Source organism: Talaromyces proteolyticus (genome assembly GCF_021365285.1).
Source record: "Talaromyces proteolyticus strain PMI_201 chromosome Unknown BGW36scaffold_16, whole genome shotgun sequence".
NCBI lineage: Eukaryota > Fungi > Ascomycota > Eurotiomycetes > Eurotiales > Trichocomaceae > Talaromyces > Talaromyces proteolyticus.
This window is the reverse complement of record NW_025764292.1, coordinates 637,058-647,936: the sequence shown is the minus strand read 5'-3', so window position 1 is coordinate 647,936 and position 10,879 is coordinate 637,058. Positions and strand designations below refer to the sequence as shown.

General features: G+C 46.9%; 3 protein-coding genes across 3 annotated transcripts; all 3 read right to left on the bottom strand.

Annotated features, from left to right (window-relative positions):
• Positions 1-356: 356 nt before the first annotated feature.
• On the bottom strand, positions 357-1,127 carry BGW36DRAFT_365693 (uncharacterized protein; the record flags this gene model as incomplete). Its single annotated transcript, XM_046214679.1, has 1 exon — positions 357-1,127. The coding sequence occupies one exon, from the start codon at positions 1,125-1,127 to the stop codon at positions 357-359; it is 771 nt and encodes a 256-aa protein (XP_046065588.1).
• A 1,526-nt stretch (positions 1,128-2,653) lies between these two features.
• Positions 2,654-4,555, bottom strand: BGW36DRAFT_308849 (glycosyl transferase family group 2-domain-containing protein; the record flags this gene model as incomplete). Its single annotated transcript, XM_046212365.1, has 3 exons — positions 2,654-3,663; positions 3,718-3,955; positions 4,004-4,555. The coding sequence occupies 3 exons, from the start codon at positions 4,553-4,555 to the stop codon at positions 2,654-2,656; spliced, it is 1,800 nt and encodes a 599-aa protein (XP_046065587.1).
• A 3,472-nt stretch (positions 4,556-8,027) lies between these two features.
• Positions 8,028-10,567, bottom strand: BGW36DRAFT_391921 (uncharacterized protein). The gene is made up of 2 exons (XM_046217635.1): positions 10,513-10,567; positions 8,028-10,454 (listed from the first exon to the last, which is right to left on the bottom strand). Exon 2 carries the CDS (start codon positions 10,413-10,415, stop codon positions 8,256-8,258), a length of 2,160 nt encoding a protein of 719 aa, XP_046065586.1. The 5' UTR covers positions 10,416-10,454; positions 10,513-10,567; the 3' UTR covers positions 8,028-8,255.
• Between the last annotated feature and the right edge of the window lie 312 nt (positions 10,568-10,879).

Genomic DNA, 10,879 nt, shown 5'->3' with positions numbered 1-10,879 from the left:
TGAAAGGCAGAAATCTTAATACCATATTCAAACTTGTAACATATATGACATATTGGCATAGCTGGTAGGATTGGAGCTTTCATGGGGTTGGGACAAGCCTCTTATAGGGTAGAAACATAGTCTACTTAGTAACCTTGTAAGCTCAAGACTAGAAAAGGCTCCTTGCTGGAAAGCTCTTTTTGATCTGAAATAGTTTTTAAAATGCTCCTAAAAAGAACCTCGCCCGTATGACCGTTCAACTTCTTTCGATAACCCTGCCAAGTGAAGTCGTCAAATCGTAACCCATAATCATCACTGCCGTTGCACTATCCTCCCTCAGGAACCAAACAGACCGAGAATAAAACTATTAAATCGTATTACACTTCCAATGCCCAGTCAATCAATTCTTTGCCTACCCCCATAACATTTCGGCCAAAAAAACCATCGTCGCTCTCATACTCCGTACCCTTAGTAATCTCCAAGTCAACTAGACCTTCCTTACCAGTCATCATATCCATCCAAATATCACCATCCGAGATCCTCGTATACATTTGCGCATACTCTGAATCCTTAACCAGTCGATAAGGTGCCAACACCGCCTCTATCACCATCTCCGCCATCAAACACACTCTGAACCGAATCTCCATTTCCGGCGATCGCAGCATAAGCGGCGGCAGTTCATTCAGATTGAGATCTTTAAAGACGTAGTGCGTAGCTGGATCTGTCCCACCCACTTCCAGAGTGTATCGTCCCGATTCTTTCGCGTACTCGCCGCCACTGAAATGAACGTACAGTGCAAGGTTTACGTGTGCGGCACTGCAAATTAATTCGCCATTTTCGGTAATGAGCACGCCTAGGTTAAATGGCATGTTGCGGAATAGTATGCGAGGGCCAGCAATAAGGTCGACGAATTCTATCCTTGCGCGGGAAGACGAATGGTCGGATTCTGGCGTTAGGGAGTCCATGATAGTATCAAGTATAGCAGTCACTATGGATGAAGATGAGCCCTTGGGATACTCTGTGGCTGGGGTCAAATTTCTTTCTTTCTTTGTTGAGAGTGAGCTCGCTGGAGAAAATAGTGATGGATGTCTAATTTTGACTTCGTGTGTGGAAGGAAATTCATCTGAGGCCTTCGTCCAAAATTTCATCTGATCTCTGTATTTCAAACCGTGAGCAAATAGATTTGAAACCTATTTGAATAGAATTTACCTTATCCAGGATTAAATCATGTGCTTTGGAATACTCCAAAAGCCATAAGGCCCTAGTTCAAGGAATAGAGAAAAGGATTTGAAAGGTCAGGGGTAAGTGAAGCAGGCAAATGCAAACGAAGATTAAAGAAGTCATCGGGCGGTGCCCACTAATTGCAAAACTAAGATTTGACTGACACAATCTGCAATTTTGAATATGAATTATAGCATTACGGCCTTCAATCCAACTTATTTGACAATTCAAACATGTCGCTCCAGAGTGATTGTATATCGCCTGCGGAAATGATAGCTCTAACATAATAAGATTAATGAAACTATAGCACTCATTATTCTTCACATCTAGTCTTTCTCAAAGACTTCCAAGAATATGAAAGATCTCTAAAATGCCCATAAGGTGGGAAGCACATATCCTTTAATTGCCACATTTCCATAACAAATGATTAGCTTTATACACTGTCCGTACATTATAGGTGACAACAACCTATAGATATCAAAGAAACTTCCTGTGAATATTATCATATATTATCAGATAAACGAAAAATGTAGATTCAATTGTTTTCAATACCCTTGAATATAAGGGATTTCTTGCGTCGACTAAGCCCGAGTTATCTAGCAATTGAAGTTGAGCTATCTAGAATTCCACATTTTCTCTACTCATGGAGCATTTAAGTTTGTTGGGGCCGATTCATTATTTTCGAAAACCTCTTACATGATTGTTTATAGTAGATTGCACAATCAGCTTGATGATCCAAAATAATGACTTCTTTGAATTAGATAGACGCCAAAATACACGAGAATATATATACGTTTTAGTGCAGAAATAATATTGATCGAGAGATAATAATATCTTGAAAGTATGCCTTGGAATCAGTATAATTGAGAGAGGCGCCGTACCCATTGGTTGATTCTATAGTTTCCCGTGGTACTCACAAGGCCTCACAATAGCATTTATTAGTGGGCCATTGTGCAGATTTGGGCTTGTCCGAGAAAGACAGAAGTTAAGTCTTCCTAAGACCAGGTATTCTCAGGAGGTGTGAACCCGTAGACTTGGGGTCATTTTGCGGCCCAGCTAGCAATGGTCTTCTTAGTGTATTAGCGTGCAAGGTCATCTTTTAATCGAAGGGCAAGCTTGACTCCTATTCTGGAGAGCTGGATTAGATCTTCCGTGGACTCCCTGACCTTGTTTCGTCTTTTGGAGTAGATGCAACTACGTGCGTCAGGAGGTCTTTCCTTTATCAGTCAAATTGATCTATGCTGGTATTAACATTATTAAGTACTCTCGTAACCCATAAATCTATAAATGCATGCCAGTGCTGAATACAGCACCTATCCGAAGCCGGGAGCACACACACATACATGCATGGTAGGTATCCTATCCTGAAAGCATTCCAATCGCACCAAAAACAAGTCCAGCCGGAACAATAATTCCAGTAGTAAAATCACACCCTATACAATATTTCCGACCTTTACAACGGCAGAATCTCGGGTGTGTTGATCGGCGATGAAAAGCTGGGTTTCTTGCTCACCCGATACACCAACCGGTCGGTCCAGAAATGCGACATTTCGGCGTGGATCGCGGGGATAGACCCGAAGATTGTGCCGGCGACAGGGAATGCAATTCGTTCCAGTAATTGTTGTGGGCGGTACCAGACGCGGAAGGAGAAGCCAGTGTCGCTTAGCCCGGCTTTGGCCATGTCGCGCGCACGAGTGGTGACGCAGAGAGAGTGCCAGCGGTCGTAGAGCGCGATGCACAGATTCATGGAGACGAAGGAGACGCCACGGATGACACCAGTGATGTAGAATGCCCAGGCGATTGTGGGGTGGATTTCGGAGGGGTCAGTGTAGGTGGTGTAGATGGCGGAGAAGATGAGTAGGATGGTGAGATGGCAAGGGAGGAAGTGGGCTTCGAATAGTAGATGGCAGAGTGCAATGTGACGGGGCTTCAGGCTAAGTCGTTGGGATTTCTTGTTGGCGATGCCCATACTCTGGCGGACGGAGTAACCGGTGTCTAGGGCTCCCCACATATGGCGCAAGGCTTGTCGGTATCGCGCGAGAAGGGTTGAAGAGTACGGACCCCAGTTGCCATCGCCACTGCTTTGAATATTGCATTGGCTAGCCGGGCTAAAAACAACATGAGTCACGACGTCACCGCCAGTTTCGAAATAGCACTTGAGGAGCATGTGCATGTCTTCACCGATTGCGGTCGGGTCGCCATCCCAGCCGCCAACTTTTTCAGCCAGCGACAAGGGGAGAGAGTAGACCGAGGTCGGGATAACAATAGGACAACCAGGGTACATGGCAGATAAACCAGCGAATGCCCATAAAAGATCGGCACAGCGCACCAGAACAGGGACATTGTTCGAGTTGCGGTCAAAAATGATGGGCGAAGCGTAGAAGGCGTGATCGGCAACGGTGTTATGAAGCCAATGCAGGCGACGGATTTCATTAAAGTAATCCTGTGCAAGATGTGTGTCGGCTAGTGATGAGTGAGCAGTTTTCTAATTCAAAGGCGTAGTAATCAAACTCTTACCATCCATGACAGTGATGATGACATCTCTTGGGTCAACGCTTTGCTCGTCAGATCGATGCGTTTGTACGATATGTTTGGCAGCCCAGGCGACGTTCGAACTCTTTCCGCTGATTTCCCCCGTTAAGCCTGCCGGGTGGAAGGTGCTGCAGATGTCTTTAAAATGACCTTGGAAGGACGAAATCAGAGTGACCGCCTTTTCAGGGGCTTTAAGCTCTTTCTGCTCCATAGCAAGAAAAATCTGATTTTGTTAGTGCTGAATATAGATATTGGACCTTGGAAGCAGTACCTCGTATTGGGTGGCAGCCCGCGGATGGCTGGCAAGTACTTTCAGGGTTGTCTGCAATGTGTCCAAATCCTCGGAGTAGTTTGGCAAGATGATGGCATGCACAACCTCCCCATCCTCACCTTCTTCCAGCGATCCGAGATCGAAGCTCTTCGGGTCTAGTTCAGACGTCGAGCTGGGACTGAGAGTCGGGCTGTCGGAAAGCAGCGGTGAATTGGATCCGCTAGGGCTAGCAAAAGACTTGGTAGCAGGACGACGACGAAGCAGGGCACGAGTTTGCTTGACCATCTGTGAAAGTGCCCAGCCCAGCCGCAAGGTGAAGGTCAAGGCATTGCAATGAATCAAAACGGTGTAGCCGATGAAGAATTTCTGGGCGAGCGAGAGGGCTAACTTGCGCTTCTGTCGGTCATCCTGAGAAGGTGGCACGACTGGCCCTTTTCCAGGGTATGGAAGATACGCAATCCAAGTTGTGGCCTCCGGAAATGCCAGCGCGAGCAAGCATACGAGGAACAGCAGGCTCAACCCCGGCACACATCTCGACAGCCATTTCAACATTTTGCGTCGATGCTTTCGCAGATGTCACACAGTCCTTCAATCGCAAAGAAAAACGTGATATTGAGCAGGACGAAAAGGAGAAATGGGGTAGCTGGATTAAGAAAGAATCATGACAATAATTGCCAGGAGCTAGCGGCTTGAAACATGCCCCTCGAGCTTCTTCTGAGGCTTGTGACCCACTGCCACCCCGAGGATGCGATCCTCAACGGGGATCCAGTCAAATGGCAGGTCCGAATTCATAGCTCGAGATGGCAGCGGGGCTCCAAGTGAGGTTCGTGTGCGTGACCGACCCTGCTTAGGTTAGAGTCGTCTAGGACAAATTTGCAGATGAGCGAGTGTATATCATCTCAGGCCGGCATGATATGAAGGTCACGATGGCTCAATTGTATAGCTCTGGAGGCAGACCACTGAGAGGGCGCGATGCGGCACATGGGCGTGCGATACCCTCTCGAGCGTGGTGTCAAGAGCGGCTACAAAGGATGGACACAACGGACAGCGCTCTTAGCGCGGCGAACCATGGGATATTCGACGATCACAAGTCCATGCCCTATTCCAACCTGTACCATCCCATGTCCAGTCTGCATTGTATACACTATACACAATGCTCATCCTCGCATAGCTGATTGTCTGGATCAGTAGATACTGAGCGCTCTTCGCCATCGACCTCGCAGGAGAGCAGCATCGAGCTCTACAGAACAGAATAATGAGTGAGATGACAACGGTCCATGCACACCGCGAATTGGCCGTGGCTTGAATGCTGGTCCCTTTGCCGCATGTGGGCTAGCCGCGGCGGATCTCAGGCCCGTGGTGCTGTTCCGGAATGACGATTGGTCCGCCGTCGTTGAAGTTGACCACCTTAATGAGACCGTGATAAATATTAAAATCACGGTTAATATTCAACACTGAACGATATCTGCGATCACAAGAGCAAGCGCTGCCAAGCAGCCATTTTCCACAGCGAGAACAATCCCAGAAGCCGACGCTTCTCCGATCCTCCGACTCTGGCCGCACAGCGAATCCCAGTCCGAGCCCAGCCCTTGTGCTGCGATGACGGAATACAGGCGTACAGAAGTGGCCCCGCCATTCCCGATAGCTAGAAATTAATGGGACGTCGCAAGATCTGGTCTTATCGTGTCGTGACTTTCATTCGTAAACGGTACCGGCATAGCCCTGAGCTAGACGAGTCGTAGTATTCTTGAGTATATGGGAATCTCGCGTACACTAGTCCCTGCGTGTGGTCGTATAAAGAAGAGGATAGTGGTTAGGCCTCGCGCATTGGCCGTCCTGGGCGAGTCCTTGATCTCGTAGCCAAGGATGTTAAAATGTCATCCATCCACTTCTATGTCGTATAATTTCCTGCATCAATCTGCGAGATCGTGACAGTAGGCTAGACATTTTTGGGATTTGGCAATGACATATCTATCTTTTAACTGTCTCTCAACACGCCGAGATGCCGTCCAGCGGACACAGACCGCAATTGCTATATAGTTGTTAGCGTCACCCTGTGTCAACAAATTCAATTTAAAAAATCGAAACTATCGATTCAGCTTGTTCCATGGTCATTGACACACCTTTTCATTTCATCTGCTGCAACAGAAGCAAACGCCAGTGAATTCGCCTGGCGATACTTTCTCAAGTCTGCTTGTTTCTCCCGGTCGACCAATGTGCGGCCAGTATTCAGGTGATGATTGTTGGTATAAAGTCGATCATGGGACAGTCTTAAGTCGGTATCACATTCTGGCAGTAGGTAGGTAGATCAAATCCCCGTAAGTAAGATATTCACGGTAGGTGCATTTATCGCTTCCCTTGTCGCTTTAATTATTCGCATGTTATCACGCGATCTAGAATCAGCGATTGCATGTTTGCAATCGCGACTCTAGACTCATCAGCGACCCTCTCATTGCAACCACCTTCGAAGAGACAAGTTCAAGGGTCAGAATAAACCATTCCTTATACCATCCAAGCAAGGACTGATGACAATACTGAAACAAAATGCATCACATTCCGGGGATCTGGCAGGTTTTATTCAGGCGTGGGGCATGATATGTGTGTTTGGTTTCCGCGAGCATCCGGGTCTGACCAACTACATGCGAACAGGCCAAGAGGGGCCTATGCTAAAATATATACCACTGTCGAATCCCCAGGCCAGCAAGTCACTATTCTTTCTAAAAAAAGAATATTCGGATCAATGTTCAATACTCAGCGAGTGAGGAGAAAATTAAGTGTCCGTTGTGTGGGGAGAAATACTGCGGCCGACGCGCGTTGTGTAGGCTAAAATCTGATGTCCCCTGTCAGCCGCACCTTCCATCGTTTGTTCGGGCGATCTCCATCTGGGCCGGACAGCTTGTTGCGACTACATCGCTCATCCTGGCTCTGTCACGTTCAATCCTAGTTATATATATGCGCTGTCGCATCTCGTTGGTGCTGTGGTACAAGGCCTGGAACCCGACAGATACTCGCGTGCGACACGGTTAACGACTGTACGATGGATGGATGGTCGCGTGATGTCTTGAAATTCATGCTCGTATCTGCCGAAGCATACCCTAGTATAGAAAACATGCCTCTCTCGGGGTAATGAGGACATACACCTTGACTGATTGCCAGCTAAACCAGAAACACCCCGGCCACGACCAAACAGCCAGCACCAACCCACAGACTAACTGATTCCAGCGACGCCGTACCTATCCCAGCATCAATCATTATACTATCCCCTCAACACCATCCAGGGAGATACCTCACCTTGCTTCCTCCCCGTCGCACGATCCGCCCACTGACACATTGGCACAACTACATCACAGTCAACCGCATCATCCCGCAATCCTCTCTTACTATGACACACGTACTATCACCCACAGCATCCGAGAAAACAGTCGGATTATTACTTTCCGCACACCGAGTCGCCAAACACGTCTCAAACGCCTTTGCTGCTGCTGCCGTATCCGTGCTGTTGTCACCGTCATTCGCGCGACAAATGCATTCCACGTCTACCGGATTATTACTGCTCTTCGCGCTGCTGCCGCATTTGTTAGCTATTTGCGAATCGTAGTAACTATCCAGACATGGCCATGCACAGGTGGGGAATTCGGATTCCCATTGTTGATATGAGTCGGGGATTGCGGAGAGGATGTGTTGGGGGAGGAGGAGAAGAGGAAGGAAGAAGAGTAGGGAGAAGGGGGGTGATGCATGTTGTGATGAGGTAGGTTTTTTGTAGATTGTAATGTATAGATGGGGCAAGCTATATGTAAGCTGATTGTTATTACGGACCTCTGATCATCAACTTACGCATAGGGAATACGAATATAATCTCGGATATAAACAGGAATTTGAAAGTTGTCGCTAGTTGACCGTGCGTATGCGTGTGACCTAGTTATAGTTCCGTTCAACTATTGGTATGGCAAACGTCTACTTTGTCGTATTGTAAGAGATGTCATATTTTCTATCATAGTAATATTTTGGTAATAACTAGTGTAAGAGAATAATAAAGTAAACTATGGCAATATGCCGTGCATATATGAAAAACAAGTTCAAGATTTTTTATTAATTATAACTATGATTCCATGGTTACACAACACGGATGTTGTGAAACAGCTACTCAAAAAACTCCGCGTAAAAAATTCTGGTTCACTAGCTATAATAGAATCCTAAGACCGGATTTAATCAACTAGGATGCATGTATCACATCATCTTTGCTTCTGACCTATCACACTACTTGAAACGACTTCTCATCCCACCCATAAAGCCGCTTCAGCCTCCCCGCAAACCTAAGCAGTATATGTCCCTCAATTCGGGACTGATGGGGTCTATGAACCGTGAATGACTGCTGCACATTCATATCCTCCGAGGGATAAAATGCGAAAACAGAACCGTATCTAGGCATAACGGAGAATTTCAAATCTGCCATCGCGCCTGTAAACGCATCCCAGTTGACTGAGCCTCGCAAATCCGCCTTGGAAAATAACGTAGAGAAAACCTCGGCCGTCTGTTGCTTGACTTTGAAGACTGGTGGTGGGGGGACCTCGTTTTCGGTCTCGGTGTCTGAGCCTGTGGTGTCCGGGTTGATGTTGTACACGGATGAATGTGGTGGGCGCGTTTTGCTCTTTTCCTTTCGTTGTTGGACCAGTAAGCTTTTAGGTACAGCTTCACCGTCTAGTGGTGGCCAGGATGTTTCGACTTTCGGCTGCTGTCCGGATGATTCCTTGATCGACTTGTAATATGTTTCGAGATCGGCTAAACAGCGGTCATTCAGATCCTCATAGAGGAATCCGATTTGAGTGCCCGTCTTTTCGCGAGTAAATTTGTCTAGAGTTTTCAATGCCTCTTCAGCCATGCCCGGCTCCGTGAGACCATCGATTGGAGCCGCAAAATCGGCGAGGTCGACCTCCGTCTTTAGTAGATCAAGTTCAGCCATCAGGGCTTTTAACCTTGAAATATACATCTGCCCTCTCTTAGCAGATGCAGGAGGCAAGGAAACAGCTCTTGATAATGATTGAATGAATACTGCAGTCACGGCTATATCGCCAAAGGCTTCAGATTCCGAACCTAGCATTTCAATTTCCGTATCCGGATGAGATCGATGCAGGTCGTCTAGCTTCTGAATCCAGGTTACAGCCGCAGTCACATCAGTCTTCGGCTGGCAGAGACGGAGTTTGTGATGAAGCTGTGGGTTTTGCATCATAATGCTTTCGGGCTTGGTCTTCAGATTCACCCGTGCAACCCCGTTGTCGTATACGCCTGAGATGCGTTTGAAATGCTTTTGGCCATAGTGTATTTGTACATAACGCTTGAATTGCTTCAGAACGCGCTCGAATTCAAAGTTGCAGACGTTTGACAGCTCTTGCAGAAGGATGGTTTTGTAGAGCTGATTCTGGGGATTCTTCTCGACAATCTGGAGCAGCTGATAGATGAAGTCCCAAGTCGCAGCAACAGTGATAGCATTATGAATAGCTTCGAATACTGATATACTGATGTATTTATCTGTGGTCGTTGGGATAACCCGGCCCTTTTCGTCTGGAATCATCTCTGGCCTACTATAAAACCAATAGTTGACAGCACTCGCAAGAAAACTTGGCGATGTGCGGCACAACTGCAGATATTCCTCAAGACAGATCTTTTGATCTAGCGCACTATTAATTGTGCTTAGCAAAGAAGGCTTCTCTTGTTTTGGACCAAGTGAAAGATTTGAAAGTGCAGCACGTGTGGCTTCCTCGGACTTTTTCGCAGCTGGTTTTGCCTTTTGCGACTCGGACGCGCCAGCCTCGAGAATATCCTCAATCACAATATTGAGCCCCTGCAAAAGATACATCAATCTCTCCAATATTAACTCTCCGGTTGACTGCGGGACAAGAACTCCTTTTTCCACAGCGAACGATAAATCAGACAATGTCTTACGGTAAGCCGCGGCATCTTTCGCGCTATAAGATTTTCCGAATGTATCCTCGTCCATAAACAGAGTAAAGCAATGTTTGAACTCATTCACATGACGGAGGTTATTAACCTCCATACTATTGAAAATAAACGGGGCGTCACCCGGCTCCCCATTTGCACCTTCGGCGTACTGCTCGCATAGGGAGGTGGTGGCACGGTGCCTCAAAATATCAAGAAGGTAATCCGACCCAAGCTTCGTGAGATCGCGGATGTTCCACTCGGGTATGAGTTTGTAAATGCTCCCCAGTGACGTGTCGGTTGGGTCTTTTAGAACCTCTCGCCGTGCAGCGCCGGCTCGGATTGCCTTCTCACGCTGCACTTGCTTCAGCGAACGCCAAATTTGCGTTACCCGTGACCCATGTACCCGCCATTTTCGTGCGAGATCCTTGTGCAGCTGTTTGATCAGATCGGGTTTTCCGCCCTGGAGTTGATGCATGTTGTTGGTAGGAGTAAAGAATGTGGTGTAGGAATGAAGGTGAGATGTGTTGAAATTTTTCTCGAGAGCAAAATGCTAAACAAAGGATGCGGGGTAGTGCTTATACACCGCTGGCGTCGAGATGAGGACTCAACACCTAACTATAGCAGCTGAGAATGTTTTGTCAGCGGTTGCTAGATTGCATAAAATGCATAGATTTAATTAATGGAGCAGTTATATACATATGCAAACACACAGAGAGGAAAGTTGTTTTCGCTATCAAGGTCAAACATTGAAACCCCATAATCAAATTCGTTCTGTCCAGTCAATCAACCAATGTCAATTGGGAGTACATTGCCCAAAATTGAATAATATTCCGGACTATTAATAATACTTCATTGTACACCCCTCTACTTATTCTACGCTAGTCTCGAATACGGTCTGGATTGTTTGGCGTCGTTATCGGTATAATGCTCACCTTTGCG

Bases quoted from the DNA above. Each gene is read 5' to 3' on its own strand.
- BGW36DRAFT_391921 (XM_046217635.1), bottom strand. From the start codon at position 10,415: ATGCATCAACTCCAGGGCGGAAAACCCGATCTGATCAAACAGCTGCAC.